Source organism: Salvelinus namaycush, chromosome 26, assembly GCF_016432855.1.
Source record: "Salvelinus namaycush isolate Seneca chromosome 26, SaNama_1.0, whole genome shotgun sequence".
NCBI classification, from domain to species: Eukaryota; Metazoa; Chordata; class Actinopteri; order Salmoniformes; family Salmonidae; genus Salvelinus; species Salvelinus namaycush.
Genome location: NC_052332.1, coordinates 40,000,321 through 40,027,409, shown reverse-complemented (window position 1 = coordinate 40,027,409; position 27,089 = coordinate 40,000,321). Strand labels below are relative to the sequence as shown.

General features: G+C 47.3%; 2 protein-coding genes across 2 annotated transcripts in view; one reads left to right on the top strand and one right to left on the bottom strand.

Annotated features, from left to right (window-relative positions):
* LOC120021620 (solute carrier family 46 member 3-like) overlaps positions 1-5,139 on the top strand; it is a 48,786-nt gene extending 43,647 nt beyond the window's left edge. The window contains exon 6 of the mRNA XM_038965427.1: positions 4,482-5,139. Within this exon, the coding sequence (XP_038821355.1) occupies positions 4,482-4,596 (115 nt within the window). The 3' untranslated portion in view covers positions 4,597-5,139. The remainder of the gene's footprint in view (positions 1-4,481) is intronic.
* A 3,421-nt stretch (positions 5,140-8,560) lies between these two features.
* LOC120021161 (extensin-like) lies at positions 8,561-25,780 on the bottom strand. The gene is made up of 3 exons (XM_038964800.1): positions 25,750-25,780; positions 18,554-19,191; positions 8,561-8,788 (listed from the first exon to the last, which is right to left on the bottom strand). The coding sequence occupies exons 1-3, from the start codon at positions 25,778-25,780 to the stop codon at positions 8,561-8,563; spliced, it is 897 nt and encodes a 298-aa protein (XP_038820728.1).
* Positions 25,781-27,089: the final 1,309 nt, after the last annotated feature.

Below are 27,089 nucleotides of genomic sequence, written 5' to 3'. Positions count from 1 at the left end.
ACTACCTCTGTACTACCCCTATACTACCTCTGTACTACCTCTGTACTACCCCTATACTACCTCTATACTACCCCTATACTACCCCTATACTACCCCTATACTACCCCTATACTACCCCTATACTACCTCTATACTACCCCTATACTACCTCTATACTACCCCTATACTACCTCTGTACTACCTCTGTACTACCCCTATACTACCTCTGTACTACACCTATACTACCCCTGTACTACCTCTGTACTACCCCTGTACTACCTCTGTACTACCCCTATACTACCCCTGTACTACCTCTGTACTACACCTATACTACCCCTATACTACCCCTGTACTAACCCTATACTACCCCTATACTACCCCTGTACTACCCCTATACTAACCCTATACTACCTCTGTACTACCCCTGTACTACCTCTGTACTACACCTATACTACCCCTGTACTACCTCTGTACTACCCCTATACTACCCCTGTACTACCTCTGTACTACTACTATACCGCCATTATACTACCCTATACTACCCCTATACTACCCCTATACTAACCCTATACTAACCCTATACTACCCCTATACTACCTCTGTACTACACCTATACTACCCCTATACTACCCCTTTACTACCCCTATACTACCCATATACTAACCTTATACTACCCCTATACTACCCCTGTACTACCCCTGTACTACCCCTGTACTACCTCTGTACTACCCCTATACTACTACTATACTGCCCTTATACTACCCCTATACTACCCCTATACTACCCCTGTACTACCCCTGTACTACCCCTATACTACCCCTATACTACCCCTGTACTACCCCTGTACTACCCCTATACTACCCCTATACTACCCCTGTACTACCTCTGTACTACCCCTATACTACCCCTGTACTACCTCTGTACTACCCCTATACTACCCCTGTACTACCTCTGTACTACTACTATACCGCCATTATACTACCCTATACTACCCCTATACTACCCTTATACTACCTCTGTACTACCCCTATACTACCCCTGTACTACCTCTGTACTACTACTATACCGCCATTTTACTACCCTATACTACCCCTATACTACCCCTGTACTACCCCTATACTACCCCTATACTACCCCTATACTACCCCTATACTACCCCTGTACTACCCCTGTACTACCCCTGTACTAACCCTGTACTACCCCTGTACTACCCCTATACTACCCCTATACTACCCCTGTACTACCCCTGTACTACCCCTATACTACCCCTATACTACCCCTGTACTACCTCTGTACTACCCCTATACTAACCCTGTACTAACCCTGTACTAACCCTGTACTAACCGTGTACTACCCCTGTACTACCCCTGTACTACCCCTGTACTACCTCTGTACTACCCCTATACTACCCCTGTACTACCTCTGTACTACTACTATACCGCCCTTATACTACCCCTGTACTACCCCTATACTACCCCTATACTAACCCTATACTACCCCTGTACTACCTCTATACTACCCCTATACTAACCCTATACTAACTCTATACTACCCCTATACTACCCCTATACTACCCCTGTACTAACCCTGTACTACCCCTATACTACCCCTATACTACCCCTATACTACCCCTATAGTAACTCTATAGTAACCCTATACTAACTCTATAGTAACCCTATACTAACTCTATACTACCCCTATACTACCCCTGTACTACACCTATACTACCCCTGTACTAACCCTGTACTACCCCTGTACTACCCTTATACTAACCCTGTACTAACCCTGTACTACCCCTATACTACCCCTATACTACCCCTATACTAACCCTGTACTAACCCTGTACTAACCCTGTACTAACCCTATACTACCCCTATACTAACCCTGTACTAACCCTGTACTACCCCTGTACTACCCCTATACTACCCCTATACTAACCCTGTACTAACCCTGTACTACCCCTATACTAACCCTGTACTAACCCTGTACTAACCCTGTACTAACCCTGTACTAACCCTATACTAACCCTGTACTAACCCTGTACTAACCCTATACTACCCCTATACTAACCCTGTACTAACCCTGTACTAACCCTGTACTACCCTTATACTACCCTTATACTAACCCTATACTACCCTTATACTACCCCTGTACTAACCCTATACTAACCCTGTACTAACCCTGTACTAACCCTGTACTAACCCTGTACTACCCCTATACTAACCCTGTACTAACCCTATACTAACGCTGTACTACCCCTGTACTAACCCTATACTACCCCTATACTGCCACCAAACTCTCTGTTAACTCTGCTTAGTAAACTTCCATGATAGGATGTTACTCCCAGTCACCAGTCACATGACTGAACAGTACCGCATCAGGTATCAGCAACATTAGTGAACATACAGGTTTTGAGTTGACATGTGACCAATGAGTAAGGTGAGATGTTTGGTTTTCATCCTGACATGAAATCTTACCTAACCCAGATACGGCTGTAACGTTATCTAGTATTTACGGTTTGCATGCAGGCAGGAGGGGACAGCGAGGGGACAGCGAGGGGACAGTGAGGGGATAGGAGGGGATGTTGACTGGTCCAGTTTTAGCCTCGTTGTTTTAACTTTAGGGGGGTTTGATTTACTCATAATTATCATTAAAATAATGGCCCGCTGTGGTAGAAATGCCTGAGATTATTTTTTGGGGTCCCGGTCTGCCGCTACCCATGACCACCTCTCTCTTCTGTGTGTAATGCACAGTACCAGTCAAATATTTGGACACACCTACTCATTCAAGGGTTTTTCTTTATTTTTACTATTTTCTACATTGTAGAATAATAATAGTGAAGACATCAACATTATGAAATAACACATATGGAATCATGTAGTAACCCCCAAAAAAGTATTAAACAAATCAAAATATATTTAATATTTTTGATTCTTCAAAGTAGCCACCCGTTGCCTTGATGACAGCTTTGTACACTTCACACTTTTAGGCATTTCATTAGACAGGTGTGTCATTAGACAGGTGTGTCATTAGACAGACAGGTGTGTCATTAGACAGACAGGTGTGTCATTGGACAGGTGTGTCATTGGACAGGTGTGTCATTGGACAGGTGTGTCATTGCGTTGTCATTTCATTAGACAGGTGTGTCATTAGACAGGTGTGTCATTAGACAGGTGTGTCATTAGACAGGTGTGTCATTGGACAGGTGTGTCATTGCGTTGTCATTTCATTAGACAGGTGTGTCATTGGACAGGTGTGTCATTGGACAGGTGTGTCATTGGACAGGTGTGTCATTGGACAGGTGTGTCATTGCGTTGTCATTTCATTAGACAGGTGTGTCATTGGACAGGTGTGTCATTGGACAGGTGTGTCATTGGACAGGTGTGTCATTGCGTTGTCATTTCATTGGACAGGTGTGTCATTGGACAGGTGTGTCATTGCTTAGGTACTATCCCGTCACTATGACCTCCCTGTCCCCTCCCTGTCCCCTCCCTGTCCCCTCCCTGTCCCCTCCCTATCCACTCCCTGTCCCCTCCCTGTCACCTCCCTATCCCCTCCCTGTCCCCTCCCTATCCCCTCGCTGTCCCCTCCCTGTCCCCTCCCTATCCCCTCGCTGTCCCCTCGCTGTCCCCTCCCTGTCACCTCCCTATCCCCTCCCTGTCCCCTCGCTGTCCCCTCCCTGTCACCTCCCTATCCCCTCCCTGTCACCTCCCTATCCCCTCGCTGTCCCCTCGCTGTCCCCTCCCTGTCCCCTCCCTGTCCCCTCCCTGTCCCCTCCCTATCCCCTCCCTGTCCCCTCCCTATCCACTCCCTGTCCCCTCCCTATCCCCTCCCTGTCCCCTCCCTATCCCCTCCCTATCCCCTCCCTGTCCCCTCCCTATCCACTCCCTATCCCCTCCCTGTCCCCTCCCTGTCCCCTCCCTGTCCCCTCCCTATCCCCTCCCTATCCCCTCCCTGTCCCCTCCCTGTCCCCTCCCTATCCACTCCCTGTCCCCTCCCTGTCCCCTCCCTGTCCCCTCCCTATCCACTCCCTGTCCCCTCCCTATCCCCTCCCTATCCCCTCCCTATCCCCTCCCTGTCCCCTCCCTGTCCCCTCCCTATCCACTCCCTGTCCCCTCCCTATCCCCTCCCTATCCCCTCCCTATCCCCTCCCTGTCCCCTCCCTGTCCCCTCCCTATCCACTCCCTATCCCCTCCCTATCCCCTCCCTGTCCCCTCCCTATCCACTCCCTGTCCCCTCCCTGTCACCTCCCTATCCCCTCCCTGTCCCCTCGCTGTCCCCTCGCTGTCCCCTCGCTGTCCCCTCGCTGTCCCCTCGCTATCCCCTCATTTCCTTATATATTTTTTCTTATTTGCTAATCTTTTCTTACTTTATAACTCTGCAATGTTGGTTAAGGGCCTGTCAGTAAGCATTTCACGGTAAAGTCTACACCTGTTGTATTCGGCGCATGTGACAAATAAAATTGGGTTTGATTTGTCTCTCTCTGTCTCTCTGTCCTCCAGGGGTGTGGGGCTGCTGGGAGTAGAAGAAGGTAAAGAGGCCAAGGAGACGGAGGCCCTCATCCCTGGAGAGGAAGGTCTCGCTGGGGACGAGAACGACAATCCTCCCCTCACCTGAGACTGGAGTCCCGGAGTGGGAAGACAGGAAACTGGTGCACGTTTCACTTTTCTCTCTCTGTGTCAACGTCTGTTCTGACAGACAGAGCTACACTCTTAATCCTCTGAGTATAAAGCCATCGGAGAGATAGGATTACCTCAGGTCAACTGCTCTGCTATAAAGCCCTTTAGGAAATATGCACTATTAGCATGCGTGTCACCTACTTACAACCTTGGAAGTACTTTCATTAATAAGCATGGCCAGAAACATTTTTAAAGGAAATACAATGTGTGAATATGTGCCATGTTTAACTATGTTAAAAAAAAATAATATGTTTTCAGAGGTATTCAAATCCTACCCTACGAGGTCCTGATTCCTGTTGGTTTTCTGTTCTACTTGATAATAATTGCACCCACCTGGTGTCCCAGGTTAGAGGTGTAACTATGGGAGAAAAGCAATGGAACTGGCTTCCAGGTCTCTACTGTATATAGGGCACTACTTTTGACCTGATCCCTATGCGCCCTGGTCTAAAGTAGTGCACTATATAGGGAATAGGGTGCCATAGGGCTCTGGTCAAAAGTAGTGCACTATATAGGGAATAGGGTACCATAGGGCTCTGGTCAAAAGTAGTGTACTATATAGGGAATAGGGTGCCATTTTAGGGCACATATTTATGTTTTTAATAACTGATGCAGTCATTCCAATGCATCTTAAATCTAATATAATGTTTAACTAGGTTTGTTTTGGGGGGGGGGGGGTTGATTTTCATAGTCCCTGAATCACTGGTATACCATCTAAAGGTTTAGACGTATTAAATATGAACCATTGCTTCCATATGCCTCCCGGCCAAACTGGTTGAAAAGACCTGATCTGTTTTGTGCTCTTTCCAATTCCATTGCTGTCATTGTCAATGATGTCACAAACCTCTGTCTCTCAGGCTAATGACATGATGTCGTTGAGTTAAACTGAATGCTGATTGACACATCAACTTCCCTGTTACAATAGGTTTTTTTCTTCCACTTCCATTGATTAACCACATTGATCAATAACTCAGAAATGATCAACTTATCATGTAAAAAAAACAGCATAGTCAAATGGATGCAAAGGACAGTATTATGGGATTATTACTTTAGGTACAAATGTTTATTTTTAATTTTTATTTTGAGCCATTGGTTGTGTGTTGTTTTATTTGTTTATATAATTTAAGAATGCCACCAATGTTTAAGTAACTGTAACAAAACAAAACAAAAAGTTTTATTAAAAATAAAGATGTGTCCACAATGTCTGACGGACTTTATGAAAGTCTATGTCATTTTTCATCTGTTGTTTTTTTTGTTGACAACTAAATACATGGATGTGGCTGGATTGCAATATTTGCTTTAATTGGTTTTGCTTTACTAGAAACCAGCATGTAATGTCTATAGTAACCACCAGGTGTCACTCTTGGTTTAGGATAAAGCCTCAGACAGCCATTACTGCTCAATACCCACCAGATATAAGCCCAGCCATATTTAGTCAGAGATACTCTATATAACGACGAGATGGCCTTGTCTCTACCCTAACAATGTGGATTGTTGTCCACAAACTCGGAACGGCAAGCTGTCAAGTTCCGCCTAGTCCTTTTTTGGGGGATCGGTGGATACCCTTATTCGAATACTTATTTGAATATTTGATTAGGGTTGTTATCGTCAACCACCTGACTTCCTATAGAGAAGGTATCACATTAATTGAGAAGAGAAGTGAGAACCAACTACAACTTCTTGGAAAGGTAAGTCAGTTGTTATATTTAGAAGTCATTTAATAGTCAACTAAATATAAGTTGTCATTTTTTACTTGTCAATATATTTCCAGATGAAGTAGCTATTGTCGCTTTGGTAGCTGACTGACGTCAGAGAGGAAGAGTTGTTGAGGAATGATAACATTAACGTTAGCTAATTAGCTTATTCCACAATGCACAATAAATATTTGCTACTAACAGTTCGTACAGCTGCTGTATGTCGGTGAAGTTAGTCATATTTTTCACTAGCTTCTACTAAAAACGTTAGGTCAGAAAGCTTCCATCCATCGGTTGATGACGCTGGCTTGTTGCTGTTTAGAGATCTCGTGAATATTTTATATTTAAGTAGGCAAGTCCGTTAAGAACAAATTCTTATTTTCAATGACAGCCTCCCAGGGAACAGTGGGTTAACTGCCTTGTTCAGGGGCAGAACGACAGATTTTTTACCTTGTCAGTTCGGGGATTCTATCCAGCAACCTTTCTGTTACTGGCCCAACGCTCTAACCACTAGGCTACCTGCCTCTAACCACTAGGCTACCTGCCACCCCGAATGTGCATAGACCATCTTGAATTTCCACAGGGACAACGCCAATGTAAAATTGTTTTTTTTTCTCTCAAAGTTACAGGGATGTCACAAGTGTGTCTAGGGCACTGAATCACAGTGCTTGATGTGTCACTACAGACCTGAGTTTGATCCCAGGCTGTGAACTGGAGATTCATGATGCGGTGCACAATTGGCCCAGCGTCGGCCCGGGTTTGGCCAGCTGGTATTTCCTTGTCCCATCGCTCTCTAGCGCCTCCTGGTGGCGGTCTCGACCCCGTGCAAGCTGACCATGGTCTCCAGCTAGATGGTGTGCGCTCCGACACATTGGTGCGGCTGGGTTCCGGGGGTTAAGCGAGCAGTGTGTCTAGAATCAGTTTTGCTCGGCAGGGTCGTGTTTCAGAGGACGCATCCTCTCGACCTTTGCCTCTCCCCAGTCCGTAGGGGAGTTTCAGCGATGGGACAAGACTGTAACTACCAATTAGGATATCACAAAAAATATTTACATAAAAACCCAACGATACATATCTAGAGTTGATCCGGCTCCATGTAGGGCTCTATGTAGGGCTCCATGTAGGGCTCTATGTAGCTCAATGTAGGGCTGCATGTAGGTCTCTATGTAGCTCAATGTAGGGCTCTATGTAGCTCTATGTAGGGCTGCATGTAGGGCTCTATGTAGCTCAATGTAGGGCTCTATGTAGGGCTGCATGTAGGGCTCTATGTAGCTCAATGTAGGGCTCTATGTAGGGCTGCATGTAGGGCTCTATGTAGCTCAATGTAGGGCTGCATGTAGGGCTCTATGTAGCTCAATGTAGGGCTCTATGTAGCTCTATGTAGGGCTGCATGTAGGGCTCTATGTAGCTCAATGTAGGCTCTATGTAGGGCTGCATGTAGGGCTCTATGTAGCTCAATGTAGGGCTCTATGTAGGGCTGCATGTAGGGCTCTATGTAGCTCAATGTAGGGCTCTATGTAGGGCTGCATGTAGGGCTCTATGTAGCTCAATGTAGGGCTGCATGTAGGGCTCTATGTAGCTCAATGTAGGGCTCTATGTAGGGCTCTATGTAGCTCAATGTAGGGCTCCATGTAGGGCTCCATGTAGGGCTCTATGTAGGGTTGCATGTAGGGTTGCATGTTGGGTTGCATGTAGGGCTCTATGTAGGGCTCTATGTAGGGCTCTATGTAGGGCTCTATGTAGGGCTGCATGTAGGGCTCCATGTAGGGCTGCATGTAGGGCTCCATGTAGGGCTGCATGTAGGGCTCCATGTAGGGCTCAATGTAGGGCTCCATGTAGGGTTGCTTGTAGGGCTCCATGTAGGGCTGTTTCATTTACTGATACAATGTTTCCATCTTTTGACCAATCAAAATGTGAAATGCTAAATGTTTCTCAACAGCTCCCATAACAAATGAAGTGCACTGTGTAGCGCATAGTGTGTCATTTGGGGGGGAGGGGCACCATGTCTAGGCCGGGGATGACCAGAGACTGTGTTGGGGTTTGGGGGGGACACCATGTCTAGGCCGGGGATGACCAGAGGCTGCGTTGGGGTTTGGGGGGGACACCATGTCTAGGCCGGGGATGACCAGAGGCTGCGTTGGGGTTTGGGGGGGACACCATGTCTAGGCCGGGGATGACCAGAGGCTGCGTTGGGGTTTGGGGGGGACACCATGTCTAGGCCGGGGATGACCAGAGGCTGCGTTGGGGTTTGGGGGGGACACCATGTCTAGGCCGGGGAGTACCAGAGGCTGCGTTGGAGTTTGGGGGGGACACCATGTCTAGGCCGGGGATGACCAGAGGCTGCGTTGGGGTTTGGGGGGACACCATGTCTAGCCGGGGATGACCAGAGGCTGCGTTGGGGTTTGGGGGGGACACCATGTCTAGGCCGGGGATGACCAGAGGCTGCGTTGGGGTTTGGGGGGGACACCATGTCTAGGCCGGGGATGACCAGAGACTGTGTTGGGGTTTGGGGGGGGCACCATGTCTAGGCCGGGGATGACCAGAGACTGTGTTGGGGTTTGGTGTCTGAACTGAACTGGGATGTGCAGGAGAGGCAGCTCCCATCAGAACAGTGTTTATTTGACATGCAGTCCCTTTCCTCCCTTTCTCTTCTCTCCCCCTCTCTTCTCTCCCCTCCTCTTCTCTCCCCCTCTCCCTCCTTTTCTCCCCTCCTCTTCTCTCCCCCTCTCATCTCTCCCCCCTCTCTCCTCTCCTCTTCCCTCGATCCTCTCCCCCCTCTCCCCCCTCTCCCCCTCTCTCCTCCTCTCTTCTCCTCTCCTCCTCTCTCCTCTTCCCTCACTCCTCTTCTCTCCTTTCCTCTTCTCTCCTTTCCTCTTCTCTCCTTTCCTCTTCTCTCCTCTCCTCTCCTCCTCTCTTCTCCTCTCCTCCCTCTTTCCTCCTCCTCTCCCCCCTCTCCTCCTCTTTCCTCTCCTCTCCTCTTCCCTCTCTCCTCTTCTCTCTCTCCTCTTCTCTCCTTTCCTCTCCCCCCTCTTTCCTCTCCACCTCTCCCCCCTCTCTCCTCTCCTCTCTTCCCTCTCTCCTCTCCTCCTCTCTGTTCTCCTCCAGTGTTGGTTTTGAGTGCTATAGAAAGATGGATAAACATTGACTTATTGTGTGCTTGTTTTCTTTTCGCTGCACATGGATGCCATGCCAGTTTGGGATTGGCAAGATGTATGGGGAACCAACCAACTGTGTGCAAATCTTTCTCTACTGAAAGCTCTCTGTAAGACTGCTCTTTCTTCTGCATGTAAAACCAGACTGTAAAACCAGACTGTAAAACCAGCCAGAGACCCAAGTCTCTTCTCTTCTCATCGCTATAAAGACTCTCAGGCTCCAGTCAATCTGAGCAACACCGAGGTTACACCGAGGTTACACCGAGGTTACAGGACACTAGATGGCGACGAGAGACAAGGTATACATCCAAAATGGCCACCTATTCCCTATACGGTGCACTACTTTCGACCAGAACCCTTGGATTACGTCAAGTAAATCAACACGATGGTGATGAGGTCAGTATTCACAGCTGAGTTACTGAGTTAGATGATGGATGTGGTGATGAGGTCAGGGACTTATTTCCATTGTGGTCCCTGATGTAATGTCACTACTAAGGTTGGGCGATATTACGATAGCGTCGACTATCGGTGACGATCGGTGACGACGACATCGTGATGGGACAGACGATGGTTTAGCCTATTTTAAACTTGACTGGCGCCGCACAGGGGGGAAAAAATGGAGTCTCATAGTGCACTTAGTGTAATTTACCTATTTTTATTTGCTATAGCTTATTTCAATAAATATGTTATATAAATATGTTATATAGCCTACAGAATGCAAGAGAGAAATGTAGACCAGACAGAGCAGAGAATTCCACCAAAGCAGCAAAAATTCCAGTTAGAATATATTGTTTCTCTCTCTGTCGGATACATGGAGATTAGGCCTTAACCTTTTAATACATGTTTTATATAACGGACACTGTCTTGTGTCTAGCTGTTTAAAAAAAGAAAGCCTATATTCCCTTCTCTCTCCATTCAATAGGCTATGAATATGACTGAAGGCTACGCTTCATCATTTTAATGCATGGCTGTCTCCAGATCAAGCAATGAGTTCCATCTCAAAAAGGCTAAAAACGGTAAGGTAGCCAGAATGACAAGTTTTTAAGCTTATTAAAGAAAGAAATGATTTATGCGGGCTGGGAAAATCCCTCCATCCGAGGTTTAAAACCAAATGGCCAATAACCTATACTCCTACTGGCCTATCATAACAGCTTTAAGACAAGCTAAAGTTATGAACAAATATTCTAGCCAACGAAGGTGTTGTCCTGGCTTTCAAAAGTAACAAGATTAAAAGCCTAAGCTTCTTGACACACCGCTCGCTTAACCCCGGAAGCCAGCCGCCACCAATGTGTCGGAAGAAACACCGTACAACTGGCGACACGAGTCAGCTTGCATGCGCCCGGGCCTGCCACAAGGAGTCGCTAGAGCGCGATTGGGACAAGAACATCCCGGGCCGGCCAAACCCTCCCCGAACCCGGACGATACTGGGACAATTGTTCGCCGCCTCATGGGTCTCCCGGTCGCGTCCGGCTGCGACACCGCCTGGGATTGAACCCGGGTGTGTATTAAGGCCTCTAGCACTGCGATGCAGGGCCTTAGACCACTGCGCAACTCGGGAGGCCACATGTGAGGTCTTTTTCTGCTCAGCGGTAGGGTTAAGTGCTGCTTCTTCTACTGGTACAGCAGATTTACGTGCCGGACGGCGAGTTGATAGTTTCCTTCCCAAGGAGGTAGCGTATCTCTCCAAGCTGGTACTGTTTATTATCTCTGCATAGTCACTCACTACCCCTACCTACATGTACAAATTACCTCGACTAACCTGTACCCCACACACTGACTCTGTATCGGTACCCCCTGTATATAGCCTCGTTATTGTTATTTTATTGTGTTACTTTTTATAATTTTTTACTTGAGTTAAAAAAAAAAATGATTTTTTAAAACTCATTTTTGAACTGCGTTGTTGGTTTGTAAGTTTCATTTCACAGTAAACAGTATATACACCTGTTGTATAATGTTGTATTCAGCATTTCACAGTAAACAGTATATACACCTGTTGTATAATGTTGTATTCAGCATTTCACAGTAAACAGTATATACACCTGTTGTATAATGTTGTATTCAGCATTTCACAGTAAGGTCTACACCTGTTGTATAATGTTGTATTCAGCATTTCACAGTAAACAGTATATACACCTGTTGTATAATGTTGTATTCAGCATTTCACAGTAAGGTCTACACCTGTTCTATAATGTTGTATTCGAGGGCATGTGACAGTTTGATTTGGTTACGCTCCAGCTCATCCATTATCACCCATCCCTTATCCTCTCAAGCTCTGTCAGGTTGGATGGGGAGCATTGCTGCACAGCTATTTTCAGGTCTCTCCAGAGATGTTAGATCAGGTTCAAGTCCGGGCTCTGATTGGGCCCCTCAAGGACATTCAGAGACTTGTCCTGAAGGCCCACCTGCGTTGTCTTGGCTGTGTGCTTAGGGTCGTTGTCCTGTTGGAAGGTTCACCTTCCAACAGGACAAAGGTCCTGAGCGCTCTGGAGCAGGTTTTCATCAAGGATCTCTCAGTACTTTGCTCCGTTCATCTTTCCCTCGATCCTGACTAGTCTCCCAGTCCCTGCCGCTGAAAAACATCCCCACAGCATGATGCTGCCACCACCATGCTTCACCATAGGGATGGTGCCAGGTTTCCTCCAGACGTGATGCTTGGCATTCAGGCCAAAGAGTTTAATCTTAGTTTCATCAAACCAGAGAAACTTGTTTCTGTTCTTTTATTTTTAATACATTTGCAAAAAAAAATCTAAAAACCTGTTTTCGTTTTGTCATTATGGTGTATTGTGTGTAGATTAATGAGAGGTAAAAAGTATTTAATCCATTTTAGAATAAGGCTGTAACGTAACAAAATGTGGAAAAATGTCAAGGGGTCTAAGTACTTTCTGAATGCACTGTATACCAGACCTATTGGGACAAAGTCAATTATGTCCTATTGTGTAGATAATAGAACAAAAATGAAGGAACATTTTAATAAGAGATCAGAGATTTTGTTTATAAATACTCTGCTACAATGACATTCTAACCTCGCTACCCAGCTCGTTCCTTTCTGGTAGCATGTACTGTAGTAGGTAGATCATACTGCTTTCAGGATACGTGTCTTTTCAGATTCCACAATGATTCTTTAGTTGTGGACACTACATCACCACACTCCCTCTCTTCTTTAGTTGTGGACACTACATCACCGTACTCCCTCTCTTCCTTAGTTGTGGACACTACATCACCACACTCCCTCTCTTCTTTAGTTGTGGACACTACATCACCGTACTCCCTCTCTTCTTTAGTTGTGGACACTACATCACCACACTCCCTCTCTTCTTTAGTAGTGGACACTACATCACCACACTCCCTCTCTTCTTTAGTAGTGGACACTACATCACCACACTCCCTCTCTTCTTTAGTAGTGGACACTACATCACCACACTCCCTCTCTTCTTTAGTAGTGGACACTACATCACCACACTCCCTCTCTTCTTTAGTAGTGGACACTACATCACCACACTCCCTCTCTTCTTTAGTAGTGGACACTACATCACCACACTCCCTCTCTTCTTTAGTAGTGGACACTACATCACCACACTCCCTCTCTTCTTTAGTTGTGGACACTACATCACCACACTCCCTCTCTTCTTTAGTAGTGGACACTACATCACCACACCCCCTCTCTTCTTTAGTAGTGGACACTACATCACCACACCCCCTCTCTTCTTTAGTTGTGGACACTACATCACCACACTCCCTCTCTTCTTTAGTAGTGGACACGACATCACCACACCCCCTCTCTTCTTTAGTTGTGGACACTACATCACCACACTCCCTCTCTTCTTTAGTTGTGGACACTACATCACCACACTCCCTCTCTTCTTTAGTTGTGGACACTACACCACCACACTCCCTCTCTTCTTTAGTAGTGGACACTACATCACCACAATCCCTCTCTTCTTTAGTAGTGGACACTACATCACCACACTCTCTCTCTTCTTTAGTAGTGGACACTACATCACCACACTCCCCCTCTTCTTTAGTTGTGGACACTACATCACCACACTCTCTCTTCTTTAGTTGTGGACACTACATCACCACACTCCCTCTCTTCTTTAGTTGTGGACACTACATCACCACACTCCCTCTCTTCTTTAGTAGTGGACACTACATCACCATACTCCCTCTCTTCTTTAGTAGTGGACACTACATCACCGCACTCTCTCTCTTCTTTAGTAGTGGACACTACATCACCACACCACTCCCTCTCTTCTTTAGTAGTGGACACTACATCACCACACTCCCTCTCTTCTTTAGTTGTGGACACTGCATCACCACACTCCCTCTCTTCTTTAGTTGTGGACACTACATCACCACACTCCCTCTCTTCTTTAGTTGTGGACACTACATCACCACACTCCCTCTCTTCTTTAGTGGTGGACACTACATCACCACACTCTCTTTCTTGCTCTTGATCTTCCTCTTTTCAAAGTCACCTTGATTTACCACCTGTGTGTTTTATCAGTTTCTTTATAAAATATTTAGCCAACTCCATGACAGTAGATAAAACAAGGGGATAAAGCAGCACACAACTCCATTGGCTTCCAGCAACGTTATCGTTCGTCATGATTTGTCCACTTGCATTCGATTTTCTCGTGTTGTTTTAGCGAGTTTTAATTAATTAATTCATTAACGTCTTGTTTTTTTTTTGGCGGTGGCCAATAGGGGCGATATCACAAGAGGACCAAGGCTGACATCGCCCCCCCCCCCCCCCCCCCCCCCCCCCCCCCCCCCCAGCTACTACGACCATTGAGGTTACAGCCTCACAGAGCAGTAGAGTGGATGACAGTGAGGTCATCACTACTCATGATAAACGTTGAGGTTACAGCAGATGACTGGGTTTAGTGTCGTCACTGGGTCTAGAGGCAGGGCAGGAGGAGGAGGAACGATTGGGGAGGGAGTGAAGGGGGGAGGTTATTTACGGATAATGGAAGGAGGTCTTGCGAGGAGGGGGGGGTGTTGTGGTTCTTGGGGTTTAGTGAGGAGTATGTCGGGGGAGAGTTGAGAGAGATTGGGGTGGGGGATGGTGGTTTGGGCGGGGTGGATAGTTGGAAGGAAGGTATACTGTTTCAGAGAGGGACGGGGTTAGGAGTTGGGCACTGGGTCGATGGTTCTTCTGTTTCCATAGTGTGGGCTTATTTTGCTGACTCTGCATGGTTGCAAGGCACACTGAAACTCTATCTCCTCCTCTCCATCTCTCTCTCTCTCTCTCATCAAGTGAAGTAGATAATAAACAAAATTGAAATAAACAATGAAAAAATTTATAGTAAACATTACACTCGCAGAAGTTCCAAAAGAATAGAGACATTTCAAATGTGATATTGTGTCTATATACAGTGTTGTAACTATGTACAAACGGTTAAAGTACAAAAGGGAAAATAAATACACATAAATACGGGTCCTCTTCACGACTGTCGTAAACATAAATATGGGTTGTATTTACAATCTATCTCCACCTCTCCATCTCTATCCCTCACCAAGCCTCTATTATACCACCCCTACATGTCTCTACCACCCCTACATGTCTCTACCACCCCTACATGTCTCTACCACCTCTAAATGTCTCTACCACCCCTAAATGTCTCTACCACCCCTACATGTCTCTACCACCCCTACTGGTACCTACCTTCCCTACCACCCCTACATGTCTCTACCACCCCTACATGTCTCTACCACCCCTACATGTCCCTACCACCCCTACATGTACCTACCTCCCCTACCACCCCTACATGTCTCTACCACCCCTACATGTCTCTACCACCCCTACATGTCTCTACCACCCCTACATGTCTCTACCACCCCTAGATGTACCTACCACCCCTACATGTCTCTACCACCCCTACTGGTACCTACCACCCCTACATGTCTCTACCACCCCTACATGTACCTACCACCCCTACATGTACCTACCTCCCCTACCACCCCTACATGTCTCTACCACCCCTACATGTCCCTACCACCCCTACATGTACCTACCTCCCCTACCACCCCTACATGTCTCTACCACCCCTACATGTACCTACCTCCCCTACCACCCCTACATGTCTCTACCACCCCTACATGTCTCTACCACCCCTACATGTCTCTACCACCCCTACATGTCCCTACCACCCCTACATGTCCCTACCACCCCTACATGTCCCTACCGCCCCTACATGTACCTACCACCCCTACAGGTCTCTACCACCCCTAGATGTCTCTACCACCCCTAGATGTACCTACCACCCCTACATGTCTCTACCACCCCTACATGTACCTACCACCCCTACATGTACCTACCTCCCCTACCACCCCTAGATGTCTCTACCACCCCTAGATGTACCTACCACCCCTACATGTCTCTACCACCCCTACTGGTACCTACCACCCCTACATGTCTCTACCACCCCTACATGTACCTACCACCCCTACATGTACCTACCTCCCCTACCACCCCTACATGTCTCTACCACCCCTACATGTACCTACCACCCCTACATGTACCTACCTCCCCTACCACCCCTACATGTCTCTACCACCCCTACATGTCTCTACCACCCCTACATGTCTCTACCACCCCTACATGTCTCTACCACCCCTACATGTCCCTACCACCCCTACATGTCCCTACCACCCCTACATGTCCCTACATGTCTATCTATCTGACTGACTATCTATCTGACTGACTATCTATCTATCTGACTGACTATCTATCTGACTGACTGACTATCTATCTGACTGTCTGACTATCTGACTGTCTGACTATCTGACTGTCTATCTATCTGACTGTCTATCTGTCTGACTGACTATCTATCTGACTGTCTATCTATCTGACTGTCTATCTATCTGACTGTCTATCTATCTGACTGTCTATCTATCTGACTATCTGACTGTCTATCTATCTGACTGTCTATCTGACTGTCTGACTATCTGACTGTCTGACTGACTATCTATCTGACTGACTATCTATCTATCTGACTGTCTGACTGTCTGTCTGACTATCTGACTGTCTGACTGACTATCTATCTGACTGACTGTCTATCTGTCTGTCTGTCTCTATCTATCTGACTATCTGACTGTCTGACTGACTATTTATCTGACTGTCTGACTGACTATCTATCTGACTGTCGGACTGACTATCTATCTGACTGTCGGACTGTCTGACTGACTAACTATCTGACTGTCTGACTGTCTATCTGACTATCTATCTGACTGTCTGTCTATCTGACTATCAATCTGTATGTCTGTCTGTCTGTCTGACTCTGTCTGTCTGTCTGTCTGTCTGTCTGTCTGTCTGTCTGTCTGTCTGTCTGTCTGTCTTACTCTTTATTTGTCTGAATGACTGCCTGACTGTCTGTCTGTCGGTGTGTTTCTGTGTCTCTGTCTGTCTGTCTGTCTGTCTGTCTGTCTGTCTGTCTGTCTGTCTGTCTGTCTGTGTTTCTGTCTGTCTGTCTGTGTTTAGTTAATTATTTGACAGAGGTTCAGTGCTGTATCCCTGACCTGTCCTTACTGGTATTCCCCTGAGGGCTTCACTCAGGAATGGTTATAATCACTATAGGAAGGTTATATTAACTCTATGAAGGGTTAGGATCACTCTATGAAGGGTATGATCACTCTATGAAGGGTTAGGATCACTCTATGAAAGGTATGATCACTCTATGAAGGGTATGATCACTCTATGAAGGGTTAGGATCACTCTATGAAGGGTATGATCACTCTATGAAGGGTTATGATCACTCTATGAAGGGTTATGATCACTCTATGAAGGGTATGATCACTCTATGAAGGGTTAGGATCACTCTATGAAGGGTATGATCACTCTATGAAGTGTATGATCACTCTATGAAGGGTATGATCACTCTATGAAGGGTTAGGATCACTCTATGAAGGGTTAGGATCACTCTATGAAGGGTTAGGATCACTCTATGAAGGGTTAGGATCACTCTATGAAGGGTTAGGATCACTCTATGAAGGGTTAGGATCACTATGAAGGGTTAGGATCACTCTATGAAGGGTATGATCACTCTATGAAGGGTTAGGATCACTCTATGAAGGGTTAGGATCACTCTATGAAGGGTTATGATCACTCTATGCAGGCATTTACATAACACACTTATCACTTAATCTTCCATGTGGGGTCAACTTTCCCCTCAAAGCTTCATCATCTTCATCATCTTTCTCCGTCCCTTCTCTCTATCTTTCTCCGTCCCTTCTCTCTATCTTTCTCCGTCCCTTCTCTCTATCTTTCTCCGTCCCTTCTCTCTATCTTTCTCCGTCCCTTCTCTCTATCTTTCTCCGTCCCTTCTCTCTATCTTTCTCCGTCCCTTCTCTCTATCTTTCTCCGTCCCTCCCAGTGTATGGATGTTCCTCTCTCCTTGCATCTCTTTCTATCTTCCTCTACCCTTTCTTTCCTTCCCTCCTCCTCCTATTCTTCTCCACCGTTTCACTTTAGTGAATTGACAGGCTATTTATTATGTTTTAAATATAGATCTGTAAGTGCTCCCATTGGCTTTAACGCTTTAACCACAGACTCTTCCTCCCCCTCTGCCCCCCCCTCCCTTCTCCCACTAGTACCACTGCTGCCTGCCTACCCCCCCTCCCTCTCCCACTAGTACCACTGCTGCCTGCCTGCCCCCCCCCCTCCTCCCTTCTCCCACTAGTACCACTGCTGCCTGCCTGCCTACCCCCCCTCCCTCTCCCACTAGTACCACTGCTGCTTGCCTACCCCCCCTCCCTCTCCCACTAGTACCACTGCTGCCTGCCTACCCCCCCCCCTCCTCCCTTCTCCCACTAGTACCACTGCCGCCTGCCTACCCCCCCCCCTCCTCCATAGACCTTAGAAGTGGTTTAACTGCTGAATCTATACGACCCCCCCCCACCCCCCCTACTCCACCCTACTCCCACCCAAACCCCAATCCTCCTCATGCCCTGAACACAATTCAATCACATAACACACCATGTTAACCCTGTGTGTTCCTGATTTATTGAGTGACTAAGCAACATCCCATCAGAAACTGCCCCCCCCCAACACACACACTCTAAAAATACACGCTGAAGGGAGGGGGCAGGGGGCTGAACAGAGGGGGCTGAAGGGAGGGGGCAGGAGGCTGAAGAGAGGGGTCTGGGGTCTGAAGGGAGGGGGCTGAAGGGAGGGGACCGGGGGCTGAAGGGAGGGGTCTGAAGGGAGGGGGCTGAAGGGAGGGGACCGGGGGCTGAAGGGAGGGGTCTGAAGAGAGGGGTCTGAAGGGAGGGGACAGGGGTCTGAAGGGAGGGGGCTGAAGGGAGGGGACAGGGGTCTGAAGGGAGGGGGCTGAAGGGAGGGGGCAGGGGTCTGAAGAGAGGGGACCGGGGGTCTGAAGGGAGGGGTCTGAAGGGAGGGGGCTGAAGGGAGGGGTCTGAAGGGAGGGGGCAGGGGTCTGAAGGGAGGGGGCAGGGGGCTGAAGGGAGGGGTCTGAAGGGAGGGGTCTGGGGTCTGAAGGGAGGGGACCGGGGTCTGAAGGGAGGGGTCTGAAGGGAGGGGTCTGGGGTCTGAAGGGAGGGGGCTGAAGGGAGGGGACCGGGGGCTGAAGGGAGGGGTCTGAAGGGAGGGGACCGGGGGCTGAAGGGAGGGGGCTGAAGGGAGGGGGCTGAAGGGAGGGGACCGGGGGCTGAAGGGAGGGGTCTGAAGGGAGGGGGCTGAAGGGAAGGGGCAGGTTATTACCTGGTACTTCCTGTATATAGCCATGTTATTTCCTGGTACTTCCTGTATATAGTCATGTTATTACCTGGTACTTCCTGTATATAGTCATGTTATTACCTGGTACTCCCTGTATATAGCCATGTTATTACCTGGTACTTCCTGTATATAGTCATGTTATTACCTGGTACTTTCTGTATATAGTCATGTTATGACCTGGTACTTCCTGTATATAGCCATGTTATGACCTGGTACTTCCTGTATATAGCCATGTTATTTCCTGGTACTTCCTGTATATAGTCATGTTATTACCTGGTACTTCCTGTATATAGTCATGTTATTCCCTGGTACTTCCTGTATATAGTCATGTTATTACCTGGTACTTCCTGTATATAGTCATGTTAGTTGTGCTCGTTGTTATTGGTTCATCACTGTGTATTTATTCCTCTATTTCTGTTTTTATTTTATCTTCATCTTAACTCTGCATTGTTGGAAAATGACCGTCAGTTAACATTCCACTGTTGTTTACCAAGGATTCGACAAATAAAATGTGATTTTATCCTCTACTCTGCTCCTGTTTTCTTTATGTCCCTGGTTCAGTGACTGATCACTTACAGTCCCACCGGCTGAGTAGAGGCAAGCCAGTCTCCGTTTAGATGAGAGGAATCATAGAATGACATGTTAGAACTATAGAATGACATGTTAGAACTATAGAATGACATGTTAGAACTATGGAATGACTTGTTAGAACTATAGAATGTCTGATGTCTATTACTATACTGCTGGTCCCATACAGCCTCATCCCTACTGGACTGGACTGGATTCTCTCCCTCTCTCTCTCTGTCTCTCTCTCGCCCTCCATCTTGCTCTCTCTCACGTCTCTCTCTCGCCGTATCTCTTTCTCTCTCCCTCTCGCTCTCTCTCACCGTCTCTCTCTCACTCTCGCTCTCTCTCCCTCTCTCTCTCGCCGTCTCTCTCCCTCTCTCTCTCGCCGTCTCTCTCCCTCTCTCTCTCGCCGTCTCTCTCCCTCTCTCTCGCCGTCTCTCTCCCTCTCTCGCCGTCTCTCTCCCTCTCTCCGTCTCTCTCTCTCGCCCTCTCTCTCTCTCTCTCTCTCTCTCTTTTGCCCTCTCGCTCTCTCTTGCTCTTTCTCCTGGTGTTTTACTATTCTCCAGTGTGTAGCCTGTTAACAGACCTGGATTTTAAGTGGGTCCACACTAATTGCATTTGGTTAAAAGGTTTGCTTTCCTTACATGCTGACACACACACACACACACACACACACACACACACACACACACACACACACACACACACACACACACACACACACACACACACACACACACACACTTCCTGTCTTTGGCCCCATTGGCTAACAGTAAGCCAACACAGAGTAGGTCTTCCCCATTGGCCAACACTAAACCAACACAGAGTGTTCTGGCCCGTTGGCCAACACTAAACCAACACAGAGTGTTCTGGTCCGTTGGCCAACAGTAAGCCAACAAACAGTGGTTCTGTCCCATTGGCCAACACTAAGCCAACACAGAGTGGTTCTGTCCTATTGGCCAATACTAAGCCAACACAGAGTGGTTCTGTCCTATTGGCCAATACTAAGCCAACACAGTGATGTGAAAGCTGCCACAGCTCTGTATTTATCAGATTTACTACAGCCCAGCCCTGTGCTCAGTTCAGTTCTAATGTGTGTGTGTGTGTGTGTGTGTGTGTGTGTGTGTGTGTGTGTGTGTGTGTGTGTGTGTGTCTCCTGCTTCTGTTTAAATCTGGTTCTCACTGTGTTATAAATAACTATTTTCATTTAGAATGTATTAACATGGGTTAGCCTTTAGTTTTGTTATTCTGGTTGAATTAAGTTGGTTTGGATCTCAGTGCCCATATGGACTTATGGTCAAAAGTAGTGCACTATATATAGGGAATAGGGTGGCATAGGACTCTGGTCTAAAGTAGTGCACTATATATAGGGAATAGGGTTCTATAGGGCCCTGGTCTAAAGTAGTGCACTATATAGGGAATAGGGTGCCATAGGGCTCTGGTCTAAAGTAGTGCACTATATAGGGAATAGGGTGGCATAGGGCTCTGGTCTAAAGTAGTGCACTATATAGGGAATAGGGTGCCATAGGGCTCTGGTCTAAAGTAGTGCACTATATATAGGGAATAGGGTGTCATAGGGCTCTGGTCCAAAGTAGTGTACTATATATAGGGAATAGGGTGCCATAGGGCTCTGGTCTAAAGTAGTGCACTATATAGGGTGGCATTTGGGAAGCTGCTTGGGTTTACTCTGGGCTCTGTGAGTTCTGCAGTGTGATTATAGTCTCAGAGTGGAAACTAGTGGTATTATACTACTGCTATTAAATACACACAGGGCTTGCGTCCCAAACGCCACCCTGTTCTCTATATAGTACACTACTTTTGACCAGGGCCCATAGGACTCTGGTCAAAAGTAGTGCCCTATGTATAGAGAATAGGGTGCCTTATTGGGACACAGACATGGTTTGGTAACAGTAACGTTTTAGAAGGATTTAAACAGTATAAAACAAAAACAGAACATATAATATAAATGTTCCTCTGGGAGAGACCCAGTATCATCTAACTAGGGAGAGGAATTAAATGTCCAGAAAGTTTTAGAATCTAACTAAGTCTTCCTGTATATTACCAGACAAACTATCATACAACCTCATATACACCGGTAATATACACTGGTAATGTACACTGGTAATATACACTGGTAATACACACTGGTAAAATACACTGGTAATATACACTTGTAATATACACTGGTAATGTACACTGGTAATATACACCAGTAATATACACTGGTAATATATACTGGTAAAATACACTGGTAATATACACTGGTAAAATGAACTGGCAATATACACTGGTAATATACACTGCTAAAATACACTGGTAATATACACTGGTAATATGAACTGGTAATTTTCACTGGTAATATACACTGGTAAAATACACTAATAATATAGACTGGTAAAATACACTGGTAATTTTCACTGGTACAATACACTGGTAATATACACTGGTAAAATACACTGGTAATATACACTGGTAATATGAACTGGTAAAATACACTGGTAATATACACTGGTAATATGAATTGGTAATATACACTGGTAAAATACACTGGTAAAATACACTGGTAATATACACTGGTAATATATACCCTGGTAATATATACACTGGTAATATACACTGGTAATATAAGGTGATAATATATACACTGGTAATATACACTGGTAATATAAGGTGGTAAGATATACACTGGTAATATACACTGGTAATATATACACTGGTAATATATACAATTGGTAATATACGGTGTTAATATATACACTGGTAATATACACTGGTAATATACACCGGTAATATACACTGGTAATATATACACTGGTAATATACACTGGTAATATATACACTGGTAATATACACTGGTAAAATGAACTGGTAAAATACACTGGTAATAAACACTGGTAAAAATCACTGGTAAAAATCACTGGTAAAAATCACTGGTAATATATACACTGGTAATATGTACACTGGTAATATATACACTGGTAATATACACTGGTAATATACACTGGTAATATACACTGGTAATATACGATGGTTATATACACTGGTAATATACACTGGTAATATATACACTGGTAATGTACACTGGTAATGTACACTGGGAATATATACACTGTTAATATACACTGGTAATATACGCTGGTAATATACGCTGGTAATATACGCTGGTAATATATACACTGTTAATATACACTGGTAATATACGATGGTAATATACGATGGTTATATACACTGGTAATATACGATGGTAATATATGATGGTTATATACACTGGTAATATACACTGGTAAAATACACTAGTAATATACACTGGTAATATACACTGGTAAAATGCACTGGTAATATACACTGGTAATATACACTGGTAATATACACTGGTAATATGAACTGGTAATATACACTGGTAATATGAACTGGTAATATACACTGGTAATGTTGGTGAGTGGATTGCGGAAAAAGGGAGTTAATTGACGGAGTTAATTATTTTTAACCAATGAGAGGATAGTAACAGAGATAGAGCCTCCTGTGTAAGATGTTCTCCATCTGTCTGTAGCGAGAGACATGGCCTTGAGCGTTGAGCCTCTCTCTCTGGGTTCTATGTGGGAGGAGAGGTCTCTCCTGGCCGAACGGTCGATCTGTGTGTGTGTGTGTTTGTTTGAGGAGAGGGTTCTTTGTCTCTACTCCTCTCTGATCTCTCTCCATAGCAGCAGCAGCAGGTGCCAAGAAATTTACTAACAGAATTTGACTTTGGACACAGACAGCTAGAGATGGGATACCCTGCCCCTGTCCACTTTCTGTGTATGATCTCTGACACACACACACACACACACACACACGAGCCAAGACCTGCACCGGTACTGATCTGAAGACAGATATCTACTATTATCACATAGGGGCCTTCATAAATGTAGTGTACGCACGTCCACACGTCCACACGCACCCAGAGCCCACAACGGTCAGCATTTCTATCCAGCTTTCCAGCCTGAAATGACGGAATTTCCTTCACAAACAACACATCTCCTCCCAGCACACAAACACATCTCCTCCCAGCACACAAACACATCTCCTCCCAGCACACAAACACATCTCCTCCCAGCACACAAACACATCTCCTCCCAGCACACAAACACATCTCCTCCCAGCACACAAACACATCTCCTCCCAGCACACAAACACATCTCCTCCCAGCACACAAACACATCTCCTCCCAGCACACAACACATCTCCTCCCAGCACACAAACACATCTCCTCCCAGCACACAACACATCTCCTCCCAGCACACAAACACATCTCCTCCCAGCACACAAACACATCTCCTCCCAGCACACAAACACATCTCCTCCCAGCACACAAACACATCTCCTCCCAGCACACAAACACGTTTCCTCTCGAAATGACACTTGTCATCCTTCATTCCTCTCCTCTCTCCTCCCCCCTACCCTCTCCCCCCTCCCTCCTCTCTCCTCTCTCCTCCTCTCTCCTCCCCCCTCCTTCCTCTCTCCTCCCTCCTCTCTCCTCCCTCCTCCTCTCTCCTCCCTCCTTTCTCCTCTCTCCTCCCCCTCTCTCCTCTCTCCGCCCCCTCCCTCCTTCATCCACCCCCCTCCCTCCTCTCTCCTCCCCCTCTCTCCTCTCTCTCCCCCCTCCCTCCTCTCTCCGCCCTCCCTCCTCTCTCCTCCCCCCTCCCTCCTCTCTCCACCCCCCTCCCTCCTCTCTCCCCCCTCCCTCCTCTCTCCACCCCCCTCCCTCCTCTCTCCACCCCCTCCCTCCTCTCTCCTCCCCCATTCTCTCCTCTCTCCTCCCCCATCCTCTCCTTTCTCCTCCCCCCATTCTCTCCTCTCTCCTCCCCCCATTCTCTCCTCTCTCCTCCCCCCTCTCTCTCCCCCCTCCCTCCTCCCTCCTCTCTCCTCCCTCCTCTCTCCTCTCTCCTCCCCCCTCTCTCCACCGCCCTCCCTCCTCTCTCCTCCCCCTCTCTCCTCTCTCTCCCCCCTCCCTCCTCTCTCCTCTCTCCTCCCTCCTCTCTCCTCTCTCCTCCCCCCACTCTCCTCTTTCAACAACAAGCTCTCGCTGCAGAATCCAACGTTTGTCCATTTTGACGGTTAAGTTAAGGCATTAATTTTGAATGGTTAAGGTCAGGGTTAACATAAGGTTTGAGATATGGGTGAGGTAAGGGTTAAGGTCAGGGTTCAGGTAAGGGTTAAGGTCAGGGTTGAGATAAGGGTTGAGATAGGGGTGAGGTCAGGTTTGAGGTAAGGGTCAAGGTAAGGTTTGAGGTAAGGGTTAAGGTCAGGGTTGAGGTCAGGCTTGAGGTTAGGGTTGAGGTCAGGTTTAAGGTCAGGGTTGAGGTCAGGGTGGAGGTCAGGGTTGAGGTCAGGGTTAAGGTAAGGGTTAAGGTAAGTGTTGAGGTAAGGGTTGAGGTCAGAGTTGAGGTCAGGGTTGAGCTCAGGGTTGAGCTCAGGGTTGAGATCACGGTTGAGGTCAGGTTTGAGGTCAGGGTTGAGGTCAGGGTTAAGGTAAGGGTTAAGGTAAGTGTTGAGGTAAGGGTTGAGGTAAGGGTTGAGGTCAGAGTTGAGGTGAGAGTTGAGGTCAGGATTGAGGTCGGAGTTGAGGTCGGTTGAGATTACGGTTGAGGTCAGGGTTGAGGGCTAAAACAAAAAACAAGTGCCTAGCACTGGGATTGAATATGCAACCCTCGGAGCTCACGGCTTACGCCTATCCGCAATCCCCGTTCAGAACACCCTGGCAAAACCCAAGCCGACTTGATGGTAATAGCCCTCACCGTTGCCCCTAGTGGCCGGTTGTGAAATCATCTCCCTACTTGATGGTAATAGCCCTCACCGTTGCCCCTAGTGGCCGGTTTTGACGTCATCTCCCGACTTGATGGTAATAGCCCTCACCGTTGCCCCTAGTGGCCGGTTGTGAAGTCATCTCCCGACTTGATGGTAATAGCCCTCACCGTTGCCCCTAGTGGCCGGTTTTGACGTCATCTCCCGACTTGATGGTAATAGCCCTCACCGTTGCCCCTAGTGGCCGGTTGTGAAGTCATCTCCCTACTTGATGGTAATAGCCCTCACCGTTGCCCCTAGTGGCCGGTTGTGAAGTCATCTCCCGACTTGATGGTAATAGCCCTCACCGTTGCCCCTAGTGGCCGGTTGTGAAGTCATCTCCCGACTTGATGGTAATAGCCCTCACCGTTGCCCCTAGTGGCCGGTTGTGAAGTCATCTCCTTACTTGATGGTAACAGCCCTCACCGTTGCCCCTAGTGGCCGGTTGTGAAGTCGTCTCCCTACTTGATGGTAATAGCCCTCACCGTTGCCCCTAGTGGCCGGTTGTGAAGTCATCTCCCGACTTGATGGTAACAGCCCTCACCGTTGCCCCTAGTGGCCGGTTGTGAAGTCATCTCCCGACTTGATGGTAACAGCCCTCACCGTTGCCCCTAGTGGCCGGTTGTGAAGTCGCCTCCCTACTTGATGGTAATAGCCCTCACCGTTGCCCCTAGTGGCCGGTTGTGAAGTCATCTCCCGACTTGATGGTAATAGCCCTCACCGTTGCCCCTAGTGGCCGGTTGTGAAGTCATCTCCCTACTTGATGGTAATAGCCCTCACCGTTGCCCCTAGTGGCCGGTTGTGAAGTCATCTCCCTACTTGATGGTAATAGCCCTCACCGTTGCCCCTAGTGGCCGGTTGTGAAGTCATCTCCCTACTTGATGGTAATAGCCCTCACCGTTGCCCCTAGTGGCCGGTTGTGAAGTCATCTCCCTACTTGATGGTAACAGCCCTCACCGTTGCCCCTAGTGGCCGGTTGTGAAGTCATCTCCCGACTTGATGGTAATAGCCCTCACCGTTGCCCCTAGTGGCCGGTTTTGAAGTCATCTCCCTACTTGATGGTAACAGCCCTCACCGTTGCCCCTAGTGGCCGGTTGTGAAATCATCTCCCGACGTCCTGCTTTCGCAGTGGATCTTGAGCGACCTGGCTGCTTTCCTCTCCCGCTCCCTCCTCCCACAATAACACACTATCTAACACACACACAGAGGTTGTCGTATCCTTTTAGCACATTCCAGTGTAACACTGATCGATGGTCCTAATCAGAGTGATCTCTTTATCGAGCCAAACTGCCCTCTCCGCTGAGGGAAGGAGAGAGAGAGAGAGAGAGGGAGAGGGAGAGGGAGAGGGAGGGAGAGAGAGGGAGAGGGAGAGGGAGGGAGAGAGAGGGAGAGAGAGAGAGGGAGAGGGAGAGAGGGGGAGAGAGAGAGGGAGAGAGAGGGAGAGGGAGAGGGAGAGAGAGAGAGAGAGGGG